Genomic DNA, 25,500 nt, shown 5'->3' with positions numbered 1-25,500 from the left:
CAACCTTTCTAGCCATCTTCTCTCCCAACACAGCTGCCCCTTCCCCATTGAGGTGCAGCCCGTCCCTACGATAGAGCCTGTAGCCGTTAGAGAAGTCGGCCCAGTTCTCCAGGAACCCAAACCCCTCCTTCCTACACCAGTTCTTGAGCCACTTGTTAACCTCCCTAATCTCCCACTTCCTTTCTTGTGTGGCTCGTGGTACCGGTAGTATTTTGGAAAATACTACCTTTGAGGTCCTTGCTCTAAGCTTTTGACCTAAATCCCTAAAATTATTTTTAAGGACGCTCCACCTACCTCTAACTTTGTCATTGGTTCCGATATGGACCATGACCGCCGGATCTTCTCCAGCCCCTCCCAGTAATCTGTCAACCCGATCCGCGATGTGTCAAACACGAGCGCCAGGAAGACAACACACCGTTCGACGATCCCGGTCTTTGTGACAGATTGCCTTATCTGTACCCCTAATAATTGAGTCTCCCACTACCAGCAGCTGTCTGGCCTGCCCTGCTCTCCTGGTCCCCTACTTACTGGAGCTGACATTCCCCTGACTGGCAGAGGAAGTGTCTGGCTGCAGCAGTGCTCTCCCTGAACCGACATCCCCTCTTCTGCCAACCGTGCAAACTTGTTGGGGTGTGTCACTTTTCCCTCTACCCCGCTTTCTGTTACCCAGCTAGCTACCTCACTTTCCTGAGCCTCCTCCCTACCACCCTCCCCCACATCTACCCCATAGAGTGCTTGCTCAGTGAGTAACAAACTCTTTTCCAAGTTGTCAACGCTTCTCAGTGTTGAAATTTGCCCGTTTAGATAGTCGATGTGCGATTCCAAACAGCCAATTTGCTCACATCTTGAACAAAGACATGTCCCCTCAAACAGCTGTTCGAGGACTGCATACATTAGACAAGATGTGCACTGGACTGCGCTGTCAATAATGGAACAGATACTAAGTGGGGATTACTCAACAAAAGAGAAAAATACAATATAGTGCAGTGATAAGAATCTAACTTACTGTAGTCTCCTCCTAAAGTTCCTGAATCTCAAGTAACGTAATCTAAAGTCACACTTAATACAAACACACATTTGAACTCAAACATGCGAACGCTCACAAACTCGCGTTATTTGTCTGCTTGTATAAGTGCAGCTCTCAAACCAGCCTGCTTTTTTTCCTCTGGATCCAAAGGACTGAGCTGCCCTCAAGGCTGGCTATTTACCTTCTCCTAATTAGACAGCCTCACCCTAATTACTTACCTGGTCAACACCCTGGAGAAGGAAGAGGTAAAAAATGTAATCACAGTATACTCTCAGCTGCTATGCAATAAACCTGGCAGCAAAAGCAAGTCACAGTGTACAGTAAAGTCAGGCACAGCCACTCGGCAATGCACACAAATAATTTGGCTCTTACAGATACTCCCTCACGTAATCTAAAGTCACACACTTAATACAAACACACACTTGAACTCAAGCACGCGAAACTCGCGTTATTTGCCTGCTTGTATAAATGCAGCTCTCAAACCAGCCTTCTTTTTTTCCTCTGGATTCAAAGGGGGACAAGTTACTTTACAACACTAAGGTAATGAGCTGCCTCATCATCCTCCTCCTCCTCTCTACTTGTCAGGAATTAAGATCCTGAATACAGATGATAACAACTTTAGCTGAATCTCTGGGGAATTTAGTTCACGAGGAGACATGAAGTACAGAGAGGACGGACAGGACAGGCTGTGGTAATGTGTTGCTGTGGTAATGGAGACTGTAAACAAGTGCTGCTGCTCATTAGCCTCACCTCACCCTCCTCTCATGTCTCCTCATCTTCTCCATTCCCACAGAGGTTCACCTGTATTCAGGATCATGATTCCTGACGAGCAGAGAGGAGGAGGAGGCAGCACTATGGCTCATTGTGGTGAAGTAACTTGTCCTCCTGTGTGATTAGGACAGGTTTCGTGTGTACTGATAGGACTGCGGCCATTTTATTTCTCCTAATTATTGCTCCCTAGACAAAATATAACCATTCTAAGTAATGAAAGTTATTTGTGAATATATTTATTATAAAATAATATTTAAGTATTTAATTTTTTTTTTATTACTGGAGAACCCCTTTAAGTTAATGCCTGGAATTTTTAATTTAGAGATTCTCTGATATATGCTGATGCTTATACACTGGCTGCTGTCGTCTCCATATTCCAGCAGCTGATATTGACTGCTTTGTCTCACTGACTGTGTTGACACCTTGGCGATCCGGCCAATGAGCTATGTGGGGGGTCGGGGCGGGGGAGTGGCACCTTCTGGTTGTCCTCTCCGCCCTCCTCCTTCCGATTGGTTACCGGTCCGATCAGCCCTACCCTGTGTAGGTGGGCACCTGTTCTTTTAAGTCAGCTGTGCATGCGGCCGCGCACGACCATACCAGTGACGAAAGCTCCACACCAACACCGTGTGTTTAGCCAGTCCTCTTATCATCGTCTGTGTATGCTTCTGTTTGGCTCCTGATGACGGTAATATAAGCAGAAATGCGTAGAGCTAGGGAACAGGCAGGGTGATCGTGCTGTGGACGGGCATGGGTAAACTATCTGATAAGTGACAGGGATACGGTTCCTGTCTTACAGTGTAGTATTAGTCAGCTCCAGCAAACAATGGCTGACCCCAGCCTATCCTCACATAGCTGACCCCAGCCTATCCTCACATAGCTGTAGCTTTTAGGAATTAGGGGAACCACACACTAATTGACCACTATTGGGGTCGAGGGAGTTAGTATGAGCCATATGTGGCCAGGTGTGCTACACGTGTGATTGACCCGCATGGTGGACTAGTGGGGGCTATTTTTGGTTCCCCATACCTCCGGTACCTCCTCACCAGGGTCACACTTACTTGTGTGGGCCATCTTTACGCCTACTTCCCTAGTTGAGTAATGTAGTTCATATCGGTGGTGGCAGCTCTCCTGCCGTTTACATCGGTACTTTTTCTTTTGTGTTTTGTTCCTACCTACTTTTAATTATATTTCAATAAAGAATTATTATTTTGTTTTAAGCGTTACCCCACACTAACAGTGAATTTCTTTTTATATGCTGATAAAATATAAGTTTTGTGTCCTTCATACAAATTCCTTTATGGTGACCTATACACATGAATCTATAGCCCAGTGGTCCAATCGTCAGCCTGCTCCATAGTTTGCATTTGCTAATTCTATACCCAACATCCAGGGCATATAACCTACCAGGAGCTTAATAATCTGGGGTGGGGAGATTTAATATCATCCTTGCCTTTTCTTTGAAAAGTGGGAATAGCATGGGTAGGACTTGGCATGAAAGTCTACCATAATTTACACCAGAAACTGGCATAAATTGAAATCTTTGTGACATGTGCCTGTTAATAAATTAGGCACATCTCACAGCAGTGCTAAGTAGATCAAGACTATCGAAAAAAATGGTAGAGTAGAGCTTGTAGATAGGGACAGACACAGACAGTGATCCCTGACTTGGAACCTAGCCCACCTTCTCTACCTTCTTGCAGTATGAGCCCTAAGTAGCAAGACCGCAATTGGTCGGGGGTCCCTACGCTACTATGGTGCGGAAACAGACAGACACCAAAAGACAACACAAAGGGATTTTTGCACAAAAATGGGTCAGAACCAGGCACGCAGTACCAAGATGAGAGACAGAGAGTAGTCAAAAGACAAGCTTATATCAGAACCAGACAGGATGCACAGTACAAATCAAGTGAGACAGAGAGTGGTCAAAAGACAAGCCGAGGTCAGAAACATAATCAATCCAAATTAATCCAGGAACCAGGAACCTAGCTAGTGAGCCTATACAGGACTATCACTGGTATCTGGCCAGGATGGGGTTTAAATAGAGCACCGATTCCCAGGACCAGAACCTGATAGATCATGACTCGGTGCTCCATTAGTCAGAGCTCAGCACACAGGAATAGAGCAGCTGAGCAATTAACCCACTGCTAGTTTCCTCCAGCACACGGCCGCTGTGAGGAGAAACAGGGAACTTGTCATCAACTTTATGCTGCTCATACTAATGGCAGAATAAAGTAGAGACAGGTGAGTTGATTTCAGTGGTTCTCTCTAGGAGAGAACTGCCAATCATCAGCAGATGGTCGGGGAGAGCAGGAGATTATGTATAACCAGGACTCTTCTCAAGTAGATTTGACTCTTTTCAAGGCCTGGGCTGCAATGATTATGATGCTGGTTCTCGGCAGCCACTTACTTTTAGCTCATGAGTGACACACCGCTGAAATCAGCATTTCTGTCACTAATTTTTGCTGCCCTCAATGAGTTCAGCATAAAGTTGATGACAGGTTCCCTTTAAGATGCCCATATACCTTTAATAACTTTCAGCCATATAAGCCGACTGCTGTTTCTCCTGACTCCACCATACACGTGCAAGTTAGATTTGATGGAGCATGTGCTTTTTAAGAAGCAGAGAGTAGTCTGGAGCTCCCCATACACCTTGGCCTGTTGGTCGATCGGCCCACCATAGTATAATGTGTGTGGAGGCCTTTAGAGTTGTCATTTTGCAACAGCTGGAGGGCCACAGGTTGGAGACCACTGCCCTACTGGTCACTTGCATACAGCCAGTCACTGTTATCACTGTACTTGAAAGCTGTTTTCGAACATTCCTAACAATGTTCTAAAATGGATTTTTGTAGCTGCAGAAAAGTTTCCCTAACAGCAAATTACATTGTCCTCATATATAAGAACAGTACTTTAATTTGAAGAGTTTTTGACCTAAGAGCACTAGACTGAAACGCACATTACTGTTTGAGGTATTTCTTTGCTCTTTCCGAAGTGCCAGCGTCTGAATGGCCATTGTGTAGTTTTGGCATTTCCCATTGTCTTTTGACAGTATGGCAACTGGCAAGTTTGTAGTTGTCAGAAAAAGTCCATTGTTGCCTTTAGAGAATAAACTTTGAATTGTGTCTTTCATGACCAGAGGTTGTATTGGAATACAATGAAGAAAACCACAGAAATAAGATAATAATGCACTTAGTAAAGTAGATGCAAGCATTATATATGGACAAAGTCCTCACTCTGATATGATAATATCTGAGACACTTAGTCAATATATTTTGATCAAAACAGATCTAAGCCCGCCTACCAAGCGCCAAGGTGGTCTCAGGTCAGGCGGGTCCTACGCTAAACCTACCTAAGCCATTGGGCTTCTATGTTCAGGAGCGCAGACGCCGCACATAATCTTGGGAGTACCATTCCTCTGCACTTTTGCTTTTCCTATCTAATAGACCGCCTTGATTAGGTGGTACATATAGGTGTGCTGGCTCCTCCTCCCATTGGTTGCTGGATGCACATGGAGGTGACTAGGAGCAGCACACCATATGTGCGGGGTCTGCTCTCCTGAACATAGAAGCCCAATGGCTTAGGTAGGTTTAGCGTAGGACCCGCCTGACCTGAGACCACCTTGGCGCTTGGTAGGCGGGCTTAGATGTGTTTTGATCAAAATATATTGACTAAGTGTCTCAGATATTATCATATCAGAGTGAGGACTTTGTCCATATATAATGCTTGCATCTACTTTACTAAGTGCATTATTATCTTATTTCTGTGGTTTTCTTCAATAATATGGCCAGGGACATCCGCACATTTGTATATCATACCGTGCAGGATGTTTTTATCTTAGTTTTTTCTGTGATTTTTTTGTCTATGTATTGTAATACATTCTGATTTTTAGCGCATTTACACTGTACTGATGACCAGACGATTGTCAGAAAGAAGGCGTTCCTTACCCAGAATTGCCTGATCGCTAGTGGAGGTGAAGTGCTGCATTTACATGCAGCGATCACCTCCTGTCATGGTCTTACCTTCTTGCTGTTCTCCTTCGTTTGACATGTGCTGGCGGCCATCTTGGTTTCTGGGTTTCTTGTAGCCTCCCACCCTGCGGCTCCTCCTTCCCACTGGGAGGAGCTGGATGCCTAGCTCATATATATAGGAGGTCTGTGGCTTCAGTTCCTTGCTTGGTCCTCCTGTGTTCACATGCTTCTAGACTGCTGCTGCTTCTGGTTCCTGATCCTGGTTTCATCCGACTACCCTGCTGGTTCCTGATCCTGGTTTCGTCCGACTACCCTGCTGGTTCCTGATCCTGGTTTCGTCCGACTACCCTGCTGGTTCCTGATCCTGGCTTCGTCTGACTACCCTGCTGGTTCCTGATCCTGGCTTCGTCTGACTACCCTTCTGGTTCCTGACCTCTGGCTTCGCAAAGACTCTGCTTCGGTTTCGCCATCCGTTTGGACTTTTGCTTTTCAGCTTTATTTTCAATAAAGCCTTCTTATTTTCACTTATCCCTTGTTGTACGTCTGGTTCATGGTTCCGTGACACCTCCACAGTATTAACACTCAAACTCTTAACTCAAATTTCTTAACTCATCATGATGTCCTGTGACAAGCTATTGAAAACCAATTAAAGGTGTTGGCTTAAGGGCTCATGCACACAACTCTTGGATGTTTTGCGGTCCATAAATTGCAGATTCGGAAAACACAGATACCGGCTGTATGGATTCTGTATTTTGCGGAACAGAACTGAACTTTTTTGTGGAACGGACATACGGAAACGGAATGCACACGGATTCATTTCCATTTTTTTGAGGCCCCATGGAAGTGAATGGTTTCGCACACGAGCTGCAAAAAAGTAACGGATAGGAAAAAAAGTATGTTTGTGTGCATGAGCCCTAAAGGGAATGGGTAATCAGAAAATGACCTGTTTAAATCATGTGTGACAGTTGCAGAGAGAGCAGAGCCTCTAGGTGTAACAGCAACACCGCCGCTGCTCCTAGAGGATCATTTGCATATATTAAAACCTCATTTTTATGTATGAACATTGGACCAATACAGATGCCTTTAGCTGCCAAGCGCAGATGCAACAGGTCGGCCAGTGTCATAGGTACAAATCTGCTGACAGGTGCCCTTTAAGAAGAAAAGCAGACTCACATGCATGTCTGCCACGCCATTCATCTCTATGGGGCTGCCGGAGATAGGGGAGTTCAAGCACTGAGCTATTTCTGGCAGTCCCATAGAGTAGAATGGAACGGCAGCCATGCACGCATGTCTGCCTTTCCGTTCAAATGGTGAATACAAGCCCCCACTGTAGTGATCGACAGGGGGCTGACCACTGGGGTTAGACATGTATCCCATATACTGTGGATAGAGGATCAGTTGTTGTGGGTCAACCCCTTAAAACATATGTCACTCATATGCAACAGAATTTTTTTGCCCATAAATTGCAGATTAAGGCTACATGCACTGTTCGCAAATTGTGGATCCGCAAAAAAAAACGGATGACATCTGTATGACATCCATTTTTTTTTTTTGCGGATACATTGTAACAATGCCTAAAACGGACAAGAATAGGACATGTTCTATTTTTTAAATTTTTTTGCGGGGCTACGGAACGGACATACTGATGCGGACAGCACACAGTGTGCTGTCCGCATTTTTTACGGACCCATTGAAATGAATGGGTCCGCATTCTATTCGCAAAAAAAATTAACGGACACGGAAACAAATAACGTTCGTGTGCATGTAGTCTATCACTTCAGATTTCACACCTTTCAGTGTAGCCAGGTGGAATCCCCTTATCTCCTGGAGGGTCAAAAGGTAGAGCAGGTAGAAATCCAAAATTCCCCATCCTCCTTTCCCCCGACAGAGATTTTTTGGAAAGTTTGACTGCCCCCCATACACATTAGATTGTCAGCGGGATCAGCACACTTGTATATTTTTGTATAATGACTCACAAGTGATGAGGGAACTTTTTGGTTTGGGTTAAATGACCTTTCATGGTCTTCTGTAAAGTGATCAGACATGACTCAGATTGGTGTGAACTAGGGTTTTAGCTGGTCTAATGACCCCCTTTCATCTAATGCTGGCTAATAACTTTGAGGATCAGTGCCTGGGAATCGAGGTTCTCCCGTGGTACCTTGTTCTAGCTGACTGATTTCCTAAGTACTTTGGTTAGATGTGTGAGATGAGGGCACGGATGTGGAAAATCCTATTAGGCAGTAGAGTGATTTTGTGTTCCCTTATGTTCTGTTTATCAACATGTAACACCATATGACATTGAGATTATACCACCATTAGGACTGTGGATTCCTGAAAGACAGTATGACCGAGGGAAGCCTGGTGTCTACTTACCTTCTGAAGGCTGGGATTAAAAAAAATATTGTCTCCATGATGTGGTCTAACTGAAACGCCCAGTAGAAAGTAAAATTCAGAACCCTGTGGTAGAAGGAAAAGTTGTTTAAGATGCATTTAGCACCTCCTTTACCACTTCAGACACATCTCTGGAGTGCTATGTTCTCACCTGGTGAGGTGGATCCACTTGTTAGGCTGAGTTAACATTTCAGTTATTTCCATCAGTTATTGTGAGCCAAAACCAGTAGTGAAGCCTAGACAGAGATGAGGTATATTGGCAAGACCTGCATCGGTTCGGTGTTTTTGACCCGCACCTAGTTTTGGTTCACAGTAACTGATGGAAATAACTGAAGTGTGAACTCAGCATTAGGTAGAGCAGATCTTGAGCAACACGTATAGACAATGCTGGCACAGCTCAGCAGGAGGACATGTGTAGTGGGGCTGGAGTAGCTTAACTGGATAGCCAGTATAGCAGAGCTGGAGAACCAGTGTAACAGTGCTGTAGACCTGATGCAGCAGAGCTGGAGTGCAAAAGAATTAAACAGAAGACTGATGTAGTAGGGTTGATGTAGCAGAGTTACCTGAAGACCAGTGTAGCAGAGTTGTAGCACACTTAACTGGAGACTGATGTAGCAGAGTTGCAGCAGGGATAACTGGAATCCACTGTAGCAGAATTGTAGCAGAATGAAATGGAGACCACTGTAGCAGTGTTAACTGGAAACTGGTGTAGTAGAATTGAAGTGGCTAGTGAGCTAGGATATGGGGCAAACTTAAAAATCAGGTGACGTGAAACCATCGGATGACGTCATTAGTGTGCACTGGCTTCCTGCGGCCACACAACATGCAGGAGAAGAGTCTGGGCTGGAGGAGAGGAGGGCATTGCATGATGCTGGACCTGGGACAGGTAGGTAACATGGAGTATTCAGTACAACCATGAATTACATGGTTACAACCCTTCGTACAACCTGCAGTGATATGCTGGTCACCCACCCTCTGGTCCTCATTCAGAGAGGGAGTTGTCTGGCTGGAACAGTCCCTTTATGATACTTCACGCTATAGGAACTAATTGAAACAAATTACTATATATATATATATATATATATATATATATATATATATATATATAGAGAGAGAGAGAGAGACACACTCTTGAGGTTAATCTCTAGACATCACTGTACACTGATTCCATATTAAAGTTAATTATAAACTTGTTCAGGCTCTGAAACCTGAAACTCAATCTTGAAAACCACCTCCAGTATCCACCACAGTTCAGCCCTCTCATTTTCTCATCTGATTTCCTTTCCATTAATTTCAGTCGAATCTCAGGATAAACTCCTACGTTAAGGTTTAAACGTTTTCTGGCCTGCATCCATCCCTCTGATTAATTGATTTCACTGTACCCGCTTTCTTTTGCCAAATCCAGAAGATATAGCAAAACCTACAAAATGAAATAATAACATTGATACAGGAAACGTTGGCCGTAGTCAATGCAGAAGGGAAAGTTAAAACTTTAAATGAAATTAATGTTCTTTTTTCTCTCAATGTAATTACCCAGCTATTATTCCATGTCTATACCAGCAGGGCGTTAGAAGATGGGTTTCATACATTCTTACATTTGCAATTTTAAAGCTGCAGAAAATGACCCACCAATTAGATATGTGTCAGTAATAAACTTCCACTACATACTGTATATGCATGTCCTGGATTCAAAGTGAGCACCGATGTCATGTCTCTTTCCTGGCAAAAATTATCGGGAATTATTGGTCTTTTCAAGTTCTTTGTAGAAAGAGGTAAGTTTTATGTGTGCAGTCACTCAATGAACTGTCTCCCAGTGTAAAGCTGGCCATACACATTAGATTAGTACTATCTAATGCAGGGTTCCTCAACTCCTCAGGACCCACCTACCTGTCATGTTTTCAGGATTTACTTAGTATTGAGCAGATGATACAATTAGTGTTAGTGCATCAGGACTTACCACAGGTATTTATTCTGTGGGATATTCTAAAATCATGACCAGTAGGTGAGCCCTGAGGACTGGAGTTGAGGAACACTGATCTAATGTGTGTGGGCCTCCTGACTCTCTCCTGGTGGCTGATGTCCAGGGAGATGAGGATTGGGCATGTTGTACTTGAACTGGACAGGAGAATAAAGTAGAAGTCTAAAGCAGGAAACTTTAAAAGGGTCGTCATAACTTTTAATTGATGGCCACAGTTTGCCTCCACTGCTGAAAGATTCATTCATAGCTGCTGGTCCAGCACTCCGGCTCCCGTGTGTCCATCTTCTGGTCTCTGGCTTGTCTACTTCCTTCTAGGCATGGTCACAATCACCTGCTCTGCTACAGTCAACCACCGGCTTCAGCGATGATGTGTCCACAAGAGAATCCAGTCATTGACTGCAGTAGAGCAGTTGAACATGTCCACGAGGTAGTACATAAACCATTGACCAGAAGATGGACCGGAGCAGCACGTAAGTATGTTTCCATAACAGAGACAGCCTGCAGGCATCAGTTAAAAGTTAGGTATTCCCGGGCAACCCCTTTAATGTTTTTGTAGATGGTTATGTCATGGAGCACTGTAGTTGACTGTATTATGGGGGCACTGTTACTGTATGTCATAGCTGCACTAGTGCTACGGGGGAACTGTAGCTAGCTGTGCTGTGAGTCATATGTGTGTTATGGGGGCTCTGGTGTAGAAAATACATTTCCTTCGACATATTCACTTTTTAGATATGAGTGAGGTAAAATGAGACTGGTTACTTGGTAAGCAGCCTGTCTCTAGTGATAGAAAAGCAGTAGTTTTAAATGTGGGTTATGAAATGTCTTCAAATTCCAGTTGACTTTCCACTATTAAGTAGTATGGGATTTATTTCCATTCCACTGCTGCAGACGGTATCTATCAAGTGTATATATTATCAAGGCAGCCATGCATCTGCTGAAGGCCCCTGCAGAGACTTATTTTATTATAAACATGAATTTAAAAAAGGTGACATCAAAAAGGGGTATTTTTTTTTAATTCAATATTAATAGGAAAAAATTTAGGATATTGGTGCCACTTCTGGGACCTGCACCTCTCTCCAGAACAGGGCCTCCTAAGTGAAGGAGGGCACATGCGCGGGGGGCTCTCCGTTTATCATCCATAAGAGTTCTGAAAATAGGCAAGTGAGCGTGCTCAACTGTTTGTCATACCGGTGACAGGTTTGAGAAGATCTGAAAGATTATCTGCTCATTAGTGATCTGACAGCATCTTTTGGTTTCACTTTGTCTGTGTGTTGCTTGTATGTCCACACCTCCTGTTCAGGTGTGGATCATGTGACCTTTACCTTCCCCTATTTAGTTTGACTCCACCCATCACTCCTAGCTCTGGATAGGTTCATTTGGTGTTGGAAGAGCTGGAGTGTGGTTCTAGTTGAAGTCCTGATCATCCATCATTCATCATCCATCATCCTTAGAAGTTAAGTGTTCCGCTTGTTGTGTTTTGTATTCCTCACCCCCCCCCCCTCTGTTGTTTACTATGCCTCAGTGAGACGCTGGTTCCTTCACCAGGGAAGGAGCGGGTTGTCTCTGCCCTGTCATAAGTCTAGGGCATCTGAGGGCCACCAGGGTTTTCTAGGTTCCGGTGTATGGGCATCTCTACCATCGAGAGGTGCCCATACGGATAGGAGTTAGGGCCAGGAGCAGGGTTTCATAGGTGGTGACCCTTTTCCTTCCCTAGCGGTGAGGCCTAGTGTCTTTTCCCTTCCGTCTTGTTGTCTTTTGGTGTTCTCCCATACAACATCCGTGACACTTTTTTTGGATTGCGGTGAATGGAGAACTCACCGTACAGGCGCAGCCACCTCTCCATTCACCGCTATAGGACTGTCGGCTGTTTTTGGAACTCCGCTACCGGTGTACGGATGGTAGCTGCGCATGCGCGGCTGCTCTTCGTACCCTTTGAGGAGATAGGAGTAGGTCCCAGAGGTGTTACTTGCACCTGACATTGATGACATATACCAGCAACTTGCCATCAACGTTCCAGATGGGCCAACCCCTTTAACTTCTTCCTTTATGTCTTAAAAAAATAATATCCAGAAACCCATCCGCTTGGTTTTTGTAAAAAAAAAAAAAATTCTAAAGAATATTTACATTGAGGCTGTTGATATGTGAAATAGATGTAAGTGTCCTTTTAAAGAATTAGAGACAAGTTAGAACATGTAAGTGCCAGAACTTAGTTTCCCCTCGCATTGTTCCCTCTCGCATAAAAATCTATCAGCAGCAGTGATTCCCTTTTACTTTTTCTGCTGTATTAAACATATGTTGTCTTTTCCCTTTTTAAAGCTGCGAGCGCTTAGAAACATTGACTCACTTGGAAAGAAATAGGCATGAAAATGTGAGAGCTTCTTATCTGATTGGACAATCCCTGTTTTTCAAGCGTCGATGACCAGTCTTGGCTTCCCTAATGGGAAATCTCTGTACAGGAGCCAAGGGATCGAATGTACTTGCGGAAAATAAACATCCCCTTTTACTCATGCAGTGGGGTATGTTTGCTACAGTGTAATGCAGTGACTCAACATCCATGAATTTATTATGTCCATCTTGGAGAACACCAAAGATTTTGTGATTTCTGTGACACCCAGCACTGCAAGAGGCTGTAAATTTCATTTGAATGTTCTCTTTCGAGATGGAAAATATAACATGGAGTTTATGTTCACTATTTGGTACAGAATAATTTCTTATTAAAATCTGCAATTTCATTAGTTTATGTAATTGTTATAAGGGCTCATACACAGTAGAATGATCATTATAACGTGTATGGGGGAATCCCGACTCTCCAGATAATGTTGAGGGAAAGAATGTCCAGAAGATAAGGCACCACCAGAGGCGTCTGACAGCGGTGTTCTCCTGTCTTGTCCTTTAAACATCCTAAACTGAGCATGCATGTGTATGGCGGAGTTGGGAGTAATAGGTTTCGGTCGAGCAAGTGTTCTGTCAACTGCTTTTGAAGGTGTCTGGGGACCTTTTAGTATTGTTGTATTGTTACCAGTTGATCTGATTTTACTTTGGTTGCTCATGACTCTAGTTTGCAAGAGAAAGTAATGAAAATATATATTTGCTTAGGAATCCAAGCAAGTGTCTCTCCCCTAGGTGTACAGAAATTTCAGTTTAAAGTGGTAGTCCTCATGAGCAGTCTTTCTCTGTAATGTGGGCAGAACTAAGGCCTATGTCCACGTGACCATCCTGTTCATCTCAAAGCAAAATGAAAGAAGTGGCCGGGCTGGAGTTGCTTCACTAGGGAGATGAGTGGCAGGCTGAGAAGCTGTGCCTCAGCAGTTACAGTTAGCACTATATATCTCTGATTCAACCTGCCGCTGATTGGCTGAAGTCATTGCACTTTGTGACCACTGCAGCCAATCATAGCAGAAGTAAGCCATTGGCAACACTATATTATATATACAGTATATATATAAAATGTATTTATTTAAGATACCGCAGATATTATTAATGACTCTTTCCAATATATCGTCTCAGAATGTTTGCCCTGGGCTTTATTATGTTAGATGCCTGGAATTCTTGACTTATTGGTAAATGTCTGAGGCGGTTGCGTGCATTGCATATTTTTTTGTGCACTCTAAACTATTTTCTTAGTGAATTCCACCAATCTTTAGGGAATTTAAACAGTATATTTATGTTCACTCCTAAAGTAATTTTTTTTTAGTAAGACAACAGAGATATTTCTTGTATTGAGCTTGTTAGTGGGTGTGTCTAACTTACTCTATTTAAAGGGGGTCTCTGGGCTTTTAATATTGATGACCTATCCTCAGGATCAATATCAGATCAGTGGGGGTCCGACACCTGGCACCCCCTGGCGGTATGAAGGGAAGGCATGTGCAGTGCGTGCGTGCCATCTCCTTTCTGTCTTCCTGCTCGCTGCTGCTCTGTCTACGGCAAGCAGGAAGAGAGAAGGCAGACAGCTCGCGCACCTTTCCTTCATACAGCTGATTGGCGGGGGTCCGACACCCAGCACCCTCGCCAATCTCATATTGAGGACTTAACCTGAGGATAGGTCATCAATATTAAAAGCCCAGAGAACCCCTTTAAAATAATTCTGTCTCTTGATTGATACTGCCATTTCTGAGGGAAGAATATGATAGAGAGAAGGTGAGCTCTGTGATATACAGATTTCTATTATGAGGATCAGAGTATATCCTGACGGGACTCCTAGGAGAGAGAGTGGGAGTCCTGGTTACCCTGCCTACACAGTAGGGCAGCTATAGTAAGATACAGTGAGTTTGCACCAGAATACTGGGCCTGTGCTATTTTTACTTTGCGCCAAATTTAGGATTTGGATTGTCTAAACTTGTGATGTAAAATGATGAAGGAACACAATGTGGCACAATAATCCCTGTCCCATAGGGCTTTATATCAGAATTGAACATCACTTTTTATACCACCTTGAAGCTGGTATAGTTGTTATCCAAAATATACTTCAAAAACTGTTGAAGGCTGCAGCAAAACGAGGCTCAAAATACGTGCAGACACAAATCCAGGGCAAAAAAACTCACTATTGTGGAGTAAAAAAGTTACACATTATGGCACACGCCATATGTGCACCATAATTTGTGACTTTTTTGACTTCTCGACACTTTTCCGAAGGAAGGGGGCAAGGCTTCACACTGTTGAACTTCTAAGGACAAGACAGGTCTTCTTTAAAGAGGTTTTCTTTCATTTTTATATTGACGGCCTGTCTAAACCTCACGTTCCTGCTGATCAGCTGTTCCCAAGTAGTTCTGCTGGAAGTAGGCGTCAGAATTACACAGCTTCATCCATTGAAGTGTATTGGAGCAGAGATGGAGTAACCAGCTCCATCCACTACACGTGGACATGTGTAGTTACAGCTCTGGAACAGCTAATCAGCCTGGGTTTGAGGTGTGGACCCCCACCAATCTGTGGTGGAGAGTTGTGAACATGTATAAAAATAAGACGGGATGCCCAGCTTCCAAAAAAGACGTAGTTCTTTATTCCAATGACACACAGAATAAAAAATCCAACATGGCAAGCAAGTCTACGCGTTTCGGATACTCTAATACAGATCCTTGTGAACATGCCCGGTGTCATGTGCCATAATCACTGTGCAGGGAAGGAATTTGGTGAATTCTGCGGCCTCCTTGGAGTTTCTATCCAATGGACAGCATTGTGGTAATCCGCGCTTGGTATTGCAGCTCAGCTCTATTTACTTGAATGGGACTGAGCTGTGCCCTGGCCATGTGACCGATGAATGTGACGGCACTGGCCAAGGCCACGGTCTCTTCAAACAGCTGCTCGGCGGGGGTGCCGGGAGTCAAGCCTCCATGAATCGGATATTGATGACCTACCCTGAGGATAGGCCATCAGTATTAAAATCTTGGAGAACCCCTTTAAAACTCAAAATAACCATTTCTCAGGAAAAATCCTAAACCTAAAACTGCTACAGTAATTGTATGACTTTCTTTTCATTGCTTTGATATTATTACTGTAATGTAGCTTTGGATTCACATAGATCCTGCTCATTAGACGGATTGGCTTAGTATAGAAGTGGATTCAGAATCGTTTTTTCTTTTCATGTAGTTGGAGCTTATCCATTAGTTTTCATTGTGAAATTGTGTTCTTTCTGTTTTCTTTTTAGCTAGGCTAAAACAGAACATTAACATTCGCCGCCAGACAAGCTATAAATACAGCTGTGTACTGTGGGGTGTGCTCAGTATGTTTGCAAAATGATAAGAGTCAGAGTCCCTCTGTTATGGAAATGAGAAGAGTGTGAAAATATATTGGATAATTACATCTTGCAAGACTGTTCCCATAGACATTCCTCTTGTTAATGTTCAAGTTTTCACTAGGGGCAATACAGTGAGACCATTTGTCGGCAAAGTATGTGGTCATTCCTGGTCATTCAGATGTTGTTCTTTAGAGCAGGTACTGGGAAACCTTGCCAAAAACCACCTCATTGAGTAAAACACATTTCAGTGCCAGATTTTCAATTTCCTTCAGCCCTATATATGTTAGTCCTTTTAATTGAGAAGACCATCCACCTTGAGGACTATTCTTCACTGTAATTAGGTTGGTCATCTTGAAGAGCTTTCACTGTATGTACTCGAGTCAGTTGACATACATGCCAGAAAACTCTTCCAACTTATATGGCACAATCTCATGAATTTTAATGGCCAGTAGTACAGTGGTCCCTCAATATACAATGGCCTCAGGATACAATATTTTCAACATACAATGGTCTTTTCTGACCAAACCAGACTCAACATACAATGCCTCACACTCAGGTCTAACCAATCAAGGCCACTTCTCTGGTAAAATAGCTGTATTAGCAATCCCTGACTGTTATATGTATGGAATGGTTTTATCTGTCTTAGGGCTCGTTCACACAAATGTTTTTTGCGTTCCGTAGATGAGCCGTTTATTGCGTTCCCTATACGGTCCGTATACGGAACCATTCATTTCAAAGGGTCCGCAAAAAAACGGAATGTACTCCGTGAGCATTCCGTTTCCGTATGTCCGCAATTCCGTTCCGCTAGATTTAGAGTCTTGTCCTATTCTTGTCCGCAAATCACAGTCCGTGGCTCCATTCAAGTCAATGGGTCCGCAAAAAAAAACTGAACACATACGGAAATGCATCCGTATGTCTTCCATATCCGTTCCGTTTTTTTGCGGAACCATCTATTGAAAATGTTATGCCCAGCCCAATTTTTTCTATGTAATTACTGTATACTGTACATGCCATACGGAAAAATGGAACCGAAATGGAAACACAACGGAAACAAAAAACGGAACAACGGATCCGGAAAAAATGGCCCGCAAAACACTGAAAAAGCCATACGGTCGTGTGAAAGAGGCCTTAGTCATCTGCTTATTATTCTTAAATCTGCATTTTCTCTTATCTTGGATGACATCTTTTGGCTTTGGAACTAATTACTCAAGTTACAGAGGTTTCAACATACAATGGTCGTCCTGGGACCAATTAATATTGTAACTTGAGGGACCACTGTATGCAAAGAGGGTGGCATTTGGCTGGGATAAGTCAGATGTCAAAGCCCCAACCAGGCTGTGTTTAGAAGCATAGTCATACAGATTTTGATACCGTATTTTCTCTCTCTCTCTCTCTCTCTTTAAATTTACAACCAATACACATCTTGGTGAACCCATTAGAGACTTGACGGTGAGAAGGCACTCACACAGATTTACATGGATGTAAAGAGAAAGAAGAGAAATTCGGAGAACCCAAGGAACCTGGTGATGTTATCATGCTGCTGCGTAGGCTAAGACGAAGAGTAGGAAACCAATGCTGCATCTCCATGAGATATCATGACATACCAAGTTGGAGACACACTGCTTTTGAGCTGACCAAAACTTCATTCAGTCAACCAAACAAACAAACAGGTGCTGCATTCAGTAGTCTTCAGCAGGCTACACACATTAGATTTATGTCAGCTGAATCCACCAATTTCTGTGGGACTAGCTGACCATCTAATATCTGTAAGGGGTGTCAGGACTCTCATGACAGCAGGTGTTGGAGGAGAGAAGGATTGTTTAGTTGGATTTCATGTCCAATCCTTTGGTTCTTGGGGAGATAAACTGCCACTTGAGGTGTCTTGCAGCAGTGTAGTCCCTTCTCCCAATTCGGAATACATGCACTTTCAGCCAAGCTTGCCTGAGTTTGAGTGCTTGGGAGAAATGTCTATCTAAAATGTATGACCAGCTTTAGACTATGGCAACACAGTCACTGTATCACATGCCAGTATCACAGAAATTTCTATGGAAACTTTTCTTTGGGTGGTATCCTATGGAGACTTTTGGAGTAATCATATGGAACCTATGAAGACATTTTCTTTGGGTGGTATCACACACAGCTTTTTATGGAGATTTTTGAGCCAAATTGGATTCAGCAGGAAGGAAAAATATAAAGCCTGTATTACACTGCCCAAGTTTTCAGCAGATAATCGCTGACGAGTATTTGAACAATAACGATAATCTGGCAGTGTAATAATGCCACCGATTGCCCAATGCTCGATCATCGACAATCCAAATATTTTGACATGTTAAAAATTGATAGTTTGCATGCAGCAGATTGTGGTGTCTAATAACAATCTGCCACCGGCAAACCACTATACAGCATGGGGACGAGCGATGGCATAACCATAGCTCCTCCCTGTGCTGCGGAGGAGATTGCTGTGTTGTAATAGCAGTGGTCTCCTCTGCTAGCGAGCAGGCGATTGCCGGGAGGGAATGACAATCGTCTGCAGACATCGTGCTGTGTACTATAGCCTTAAGTCTTTCCTTTGTAGTTCTCATTCCAACCTGCTTCTAGCTTTGGCCAAAAAATATTTGCATCAAAAACTGCCAGAAAAACTGGGCCGCCACCCTTTCAGCATACAATATATTTAGCTTTAATCATTAAAAGCTGCTTTTTCTTCTACATTTTTCTTTTTCATCTTATTTGTATGGTCCTAACGACATAATTTTACGTTGTTTTTATTTTCATTTTTAGTCATGCCAAGGTCATTCTTGTTGAAAATGTGTTATTTAGAATTTAGTCTTGTACTTGTAGGCAGATCTGCTGATAAGGAATTCAGGGAATTTTGCCCTCTGGATTACAAATGCCTAATTAACACAAATGGTTATTTGTTCTGAGCAGAAATTCCTTTTCCATATGCGGTACAATGTGTTGGTGGAATATCTGCATTTTTTAACCCTAAATACTTTCAAACATAATTCCTCTTTACAGATTAGCTTAAGTGTTGCCAGTAGTAATTTTACTTTACTTTTAGTATTTTTTTATGGGTTAAACCTTCCTTCTTACAGAAATGTCTGCAACACAGATCTACAGTTTGCTTATTTGTGAGAATATACAGGAGCTGATGTATTAAAGAGTTGGTGTCATAGGTTTATAGTTGTTTTGTCCCAGTCAACATTTAGGTCTACTCGTTGGGCTTACAGTGGTCAGAAAGCCATCTGATCCAGAAGTCTACAGTATTTCTTCTATAGAATGGAATGGAGATGGACCACACACATATGATCAACTCATTACAGGGGATCGGTGGGATTCCATCACTTAAAATTGCACTGACCTTTCAACAAACTTTGCATAAAACAACAGCACAAGCAATTATAAGATAACTTCTTAATATATCTCACCAGAGACAAATCCCTCTTTCTCACTCTAGCAGCTCATTCTTCTTGCCTTTCCATAGACTTCTATGGGAAGCATGTACAGTCGTGGCCAAAAGTTTTGACAATAATATTAGTTTTCACAAAGTTTGCTGCTAAACTGCTTTTAGATCTTTGTTTCAGTTGTTTCTGTGATGTAGTGAAATATAATTACACGCACTTCATACGTTTCAAAGGCTTTTATCGACAATTACATGACATTTATGCAAATAGTCAGTATTTGCAGTGTTGGCCCTTCTTTTTCAGGACCTCTGCAATTCGACTGGGCATGCTCTCAATCAACTTCTGGGCCAATTCCTGACTGATGGCAACCCATTCTTTGATAATCACTTCTTGGAGTTTGTCAGAATTAGCGGGTTTTTGTTTGTCCACCCGCCTCTTGAGGATTGACCACAAGTTCTCAATGCGATTTAGATCTGGGGAGTTTCCAGGCCATGGACCCAAAATGTCAACGTTTTGGTCCCCGAGCCACTTAGTTATCACTTTTGCCTTATGGCACGGTGCAACATCATGCTGGAAAATGCATTGTTCTTCACCAAACTGTTGTTGGATTGTTGGAAGAAGTTGCTGTTGGAGGGTGTTTTGGTACCATTCTTTATTCATGGCTGTGTTTTTGTGCAAAATTGTGAGTGAGCCCACTCCCTTGGATGAGAAGCAACCCCACACATGAATGGTCTCAGGATGCTTTACTGTTGGCATGACACAGGACTGATGGTAGGGCTCACCTTTTCTTCTCCGGACAAGCCTTTTTCCAAGTGCCCCAAACAATCGGAAAGAGGCTTCATCGGAGGATATGACTTTGCCCCAGTCCTCAGCAGTCCATTCACCATACTTTCTGCAGAAGATCAATCTGTCCCTGATGTTTTTTTTGGAGAGAAGTGGCTTCTTTGCTGCCCTTCTTGACACCAGGCCATCTTCCAAAAGTCTTCGCCTCACTGTGCGTGCAGATGCACTCACACCTGCCTTCTGCCATTCCTGAGCAAGCTCTGCACTGGTGGCACTCCGATCCCGCAGCTGAATCCTCTTTAGGAGACGATCCTGGCGCTTGCTGGACTTTCTTGGACACCCTGAAGCCTTCTTAACAAGAATTGAACCTCTTTCCTTGAAGTTCTTGATGATCCTATAAATTGTTGATTGAGGTGCAATCTTAGTAGCCACAATATCCTTGCCTGTGAAGCCATTTTTATGCAACGTAATGACTGCACGCGTTTCTTTGCAGGTCACCATGGTTAACAATGGAAGAACAATGATTTCAAGCATCACCCTCCTTTTAACATGTCAAGTCTGCCATTTTAACCCAATCAGCCCAACATAATGATCTCCAGCCTTGTGCTCGTCAACATTCTCACCTGAGTTAACAAGACGATTACTGAAATGATCTCAGCAGGTCCTTTAATGACAGCAATGAAATGCAGTGGAAAGTTTTTTTGGGGATTAAGTTAATTTTCATGGCAAAGAAGGACTATGCAATTCATCTGATCACTCTTCATAACATTCTGGAGTATATGCAAATTGCTATTATAAAAACTTAAGCAGCAACTTTTCCAATTTCCAATATTTATGTAATTCTCAAAACTTCTGGCCACGACTGTAGTCTGATCCTTTAATGAGCTGACGGTCTCTCTCAATCTCTAAGACAGACTTAACAGAGAATGTAATTTTAGGAAAGGGGTGGTTGCTTGGTAAGAAGAGAAAGAGGCATTAAGATATATTATAAATTTTTGTATATTCACCCCAACTAACAATTTATGCATACTTTGTTGTAACTTGAATTTGCACTGTGTCTGTGCAATATATTTAGTATTTTTATACTTCAGACACGTAACGTCCACTTACCCTGTTTTCACACCCAACTTTTGTGCATGGTTTACCTGTCTTAATTTATATCGATGCACAATTATGTCTTTGGTGTGTATGTCCATATGTGTATGTATAAACTCTTTTAAATCATGGGCAAACATTGTGCTAATTTGTATTTCTATTTTTTTTGTTAGATGAACATAACGATGTACAAAAGAAAACCTTCACAAAATGGATAAATGCCCGTTTCTCAAAGGTAAGACCGTTTATTCTTCAGCCCTTTTTGGACCTGTGCGCAACCTGTGTTTTTGATAAACTTCTTTGGCCTTCTTGGTAGGTGAATATATTATATATTTTTTTCATTTTAAAGGATTTTCCGCACCTGCAGATTTTACTGCGGTATCTGTAGGTAATCTGTAGGTTAGAGAAAAGAGATGCACGAGGACTTGTCATCACTTCTGACATGTTTATTTTAATGAATAATTATACTCCCTATGAAAAGACAATTCTAGAGCATTTATTCTTATGTAGTATGTTGTGCCATTTCTCTTGTATTCCTGCTGGATGGTTTACTTGTTGGGGGTGTATCCCTGCACTATCTGATACTGTTCATTCTGTGCTTCCAGGGTCGGAAAGTGCAGGGACACCTTGCCAACTGGTAGCACCCAGTTGTACCTTTATTCATAACCTTCTAGCAGGAATAATAAAGGCTCAACATAGAGTTGTAAGAATTGATGTTTCCAAATTGTTGTTGCTTGGGGAATGCTTGTAGTTATTAATCAGACATGTCAGGAGAGGGGACAGGTCCTCTTTCACTGTAATATTTTCACTTTTAGCCAGTGAAAACAACTGTGTGAAACGGCATATATGAAATGCACAAAACGCGTGGAACAGTTGATTGAAAATCATTGTGCTGTTACAGGAATTTCCTGCGAATGCCAGACCCATGATGTATTCTGCTCCCACACCCAGCAGAGCCGTCTTGAAACTTTTCTATTGCTTCAGCGTACAGATTTCCATGGCTTTCGCCAAACATTTTTATTCAGTTGTAAATTATTGAACGATTTATTTTGCTTGGGTAGGAAGAGAATACACACATGTCTATCTGAAACCATGCATCCCAAACACCCATGACATTTCACATATACACATTATTTGATGTCATCAAAGGTCAGTTCTGATTTTACCAGATGTATCACCACCAACCAGTGTATCTACTGTGACATTGTATCGTGATGGTTCCTAAAGCTTTATGTCATGTACTTACCCATCCGCGCTTCTGCTGTGAGTCCAGCCTCACCAATGGCACCACCAGTGTTACTCCATTACTGTGGCTACCAGCCGAGCTGACGGTGGGGCTGATGGGTCTATCAGGGCGCAGGGATGCCGGGCCAATTAGACTCACCACTGGCCTCTTGTGCTTTCTGTCGGCAGGGTATTTAAACAGTCAACTGCTGGTCTTTTTGCCTGTGTTTCATGTGGTTTTCTGGATTTCTGACCTTCTGCCTGGTAGTGACTTCGCCTCTTACTGCTGATTTTGGCTTTGACGTTTCCTCCTTGTTTTGACCCTGCTTAGTACATATATTACTCTGCGTTTGTTTCTCCCGTGGTTCTGATGTTATTCTCTGCTTTTGACTTGCTCTGTCTGGCTTTCCCCGTTTGTCTTCCCTAAGTAGATTCTGCGCACTTAGTCTGGTTAGGGACCGTCGCCCAGTTGAGGGTGCCGTTTAGGGCGGATCATCCAAGTAGTTATCGACGATATGAGTGGAGTTATGGTCTGCACTGTTCACTACCTAATGTGACACTTTAGCAGTAAATGTTTGTCATGATGAGAGACTGAACAGTATGCTTTTATCTGGATTAGGGTAAATATCCAAACCCCATAGCATTTCTTGCTTGAAACCCATGTTATATACATTTTAGAGGTTCATCCTGCTTGCTTCCTCATGGTCTCCAGGTAGGGCTGTTGTAACTTCCTAGTAATTTCTATAAGACTGCACAGCTTTGTAAGAAACTTCTATTGCTTCAGACTATCTAAAAATGTGCATCCATATCAGAATTCATACCTCCCATATCCGGCGGGATAGCCCTGGATTTCAGTGGCTGTCCTGCGATCCTGGAATGGCTGATGTGTGTCCCACTTCACCATTCCTATCAGCTGCCTGCGCTCCCAGCAGCAGCACAATGTAATGTCACACATCACGCTGCTGGTCTGTGTAGGAGGAACAGTGCAGACTGGAAATCAGCCTCTGCTCCTCCTACACAGTAAGAGCGATGTGTGACAGTATCCTGCTGCTGGCAGCTGAGCTGTGATCATTGGAGGAACTAGGTGAGTATTTACTGTTTTATTTTTATATTTAGTTCCTGTGAAGGGACACATATCTGGACCTAACTACTGTGAGGGGCACATATCTGGGCATAACTACTGTGAGGGGCACATATCTGGGCATAACTACTATGAGGAGGCAAATATCTAAGCAAAACTACTGTGAGGGGGCACATGCCTGGATAAAACTCCTGTGAAGGGGGCACATCTGGGCATAACCACTGTGAGAGGGCACATATCTGGGCATAACTACTGTAAAGGGGGCACATCTGGGCATAACTACTGTAAGGGGGCACAATGTGGGCATAGCAGCTGTGAGGGGGCACAATGTGAGCATAACTACTGTGAAGTGCACAATGTTGGGATAACTACTGTGAGGGGCACAATGTGGGCGTAACTACTGTGAGGGGCACAATGTGGGTATTACTACTGTGAAGGGGGCACAATGTTGGCATAACTAGTGTGAGGGGCACAGTGTAGGCATTACTATTGTGAAGGGGGCAGGTCAGGACAGGTCATCAATATCAGTTCAGCGGGGGTCCATAACCCCTTTTACACGATGGAGCGCTGCCTCTCCATACACCACCTGGATCTCTGAACTGAGATCTAGCACACCCCATGGCTGAATTCCTGTGGATACACTATAAAGCCGGCCATGCTCATGAGATGATGATCTTCTGCATTGTGGACGATCAGTTGTCTGGGAAATCATCTGTATGACCGCCCCTACTGGTAACATGTTGTACTAAATTGGCCAACTAAGGCACGGATGGACAACCTGAGGCTCTCCAGCTGTTGCAAAACTACAACTCCCAGCATTCCCAGACTGCCTACAGCTACCAGCCTACAGCAGGGCATGGTGGGAGTCGTAGTTTTACAACAGCTGGAGAGCCACAGGTTGGCCATGCCTGAACTAAGGAGTCAATTTTTTTTTAAAAACAGACTCCTTGGTCCACTGGTCAAATTTTGTAGACCATTCCATACGCATGTAGTTTTGAGGAACGACTGAAATTTTCCAACCCTGCTGATCACAATTTTTGATACACAGAGGTCATCAACGTTCATTTGTTCTCATTTTTTATACAATGGATGTCAAAAAATGGCTGGAAATCCGCCAGTTTGGCCGGATTTTATGCTGTGTGCATGACCATCTTAAGAAACATGTATTGGAGGCAAAGCCTTCAGAATAATTCAAACATTATCTCTTCTCTCCTGGAGAACACTATCTGAGGAATATTTTTGTTTGCTAGCCAGAACTATATAAATGTTTGAAAACATCCTGTATTTATTCTGTAAGCTGGATCGAGAACATCCTGTAAGTGGTCCTGTGTCTGATTTCTCTTTACACAGGCAGAGCCTGTAAATTATAAAGTGATATTCATCTATATTTTATACCATAGTCACTTTTGTAATGCATCGAAAGTAGACTATAGATCGCACTGTAATTACTCAGATGTGAATCCCTGCTGTTTACTGGATCAGGAATAAGAGCCATGTTCTTCGACTTCTAACCGGTCTAATAGGGGAATGATGCAACATAGAGTTACAAGAAGAGCTGCTCCAGAATTGTCATGTCATTGGGAATGCAAGTAGTTACTACAACAGACATGTCAGGAGAGGTGAGAGGTCCTCTTTAAAAGAATGCTACACAAATAAAAAAAAACTGAATGATAAACGTAACCAGGAGTTTCCCACGCTGTCAGTCTGCAGGATTTTTTTCATTTTATGTATGTGTGTTAAGGATATTGACAGTATCCCCCATAAGAGTGACCTCGACAGCACCCCGCCCCTTAACAGTGAACTCCACAACCCCCCACCCCTTAACACTGACCCACCCCACAGTGCCCCGCCTCCTTAAAATGGAACCTCCACAGCAGCCCACCCCTTTAAAAGTGAGTTCCACAGCACCCCACCCCCTTGACCGTGACCTCCACAGTGGTCTGCCCCTTTAACAGTGACCTCTACAGCACCCCGTCCCATAAAGGGATTTTCCGTTCACATAAAATGGGGGCATATCACTAGGATATGCCCCCATTATCTGATAGGTGCGGTT

The 25,500-nt window shown here is 43.1% G+C and overlaps 1 protein-coding gene across 6 annotated transcripts in view; it reads left to right on the top strand.

Annotated features, from left to right (window-relative positions):
• The window catches only part of UTRN (utrophin), a 683,920-nt gene that overhangs the window by 57,316 nt on the left and 601,104 nt on the right, over positions 1-25,500 (top strand). For all 6 annotated transcript variants that reach the window (XM_040429574.1, XM_040429571.1, XM_040429568.1 and 3 more), the window contains one exon: positions 21,316-21,377. In XM_040429574.1, coding sequence (XP_040285508.1) covers positions 21,316-21,377 — 62 coding nt within the window. The remainder of the gene's footprint in view (positions 1-21,315; positions 21,378-25,500) is intronic.

The sequence above is a fragment of the Bufo bufo genome, chromosome 4, assembly GCF_905171765.1.
Source record: "Bufo bufo chromosome 4, aBufBuf1.1, whole genome shotgun sequence".
NCBI classification, from domain to species: domain Eukaryota; kingdom Metazoa; phylum Chordata; class Amphibia; order Anura; family Bufonidae; genus Bufo; species Bufo bufo.
The sequence above is the reverse complement of the archived record's forward strand: the minus strand, read 5'-3'. Positions and strand labels throughout refer to the sequence as shown.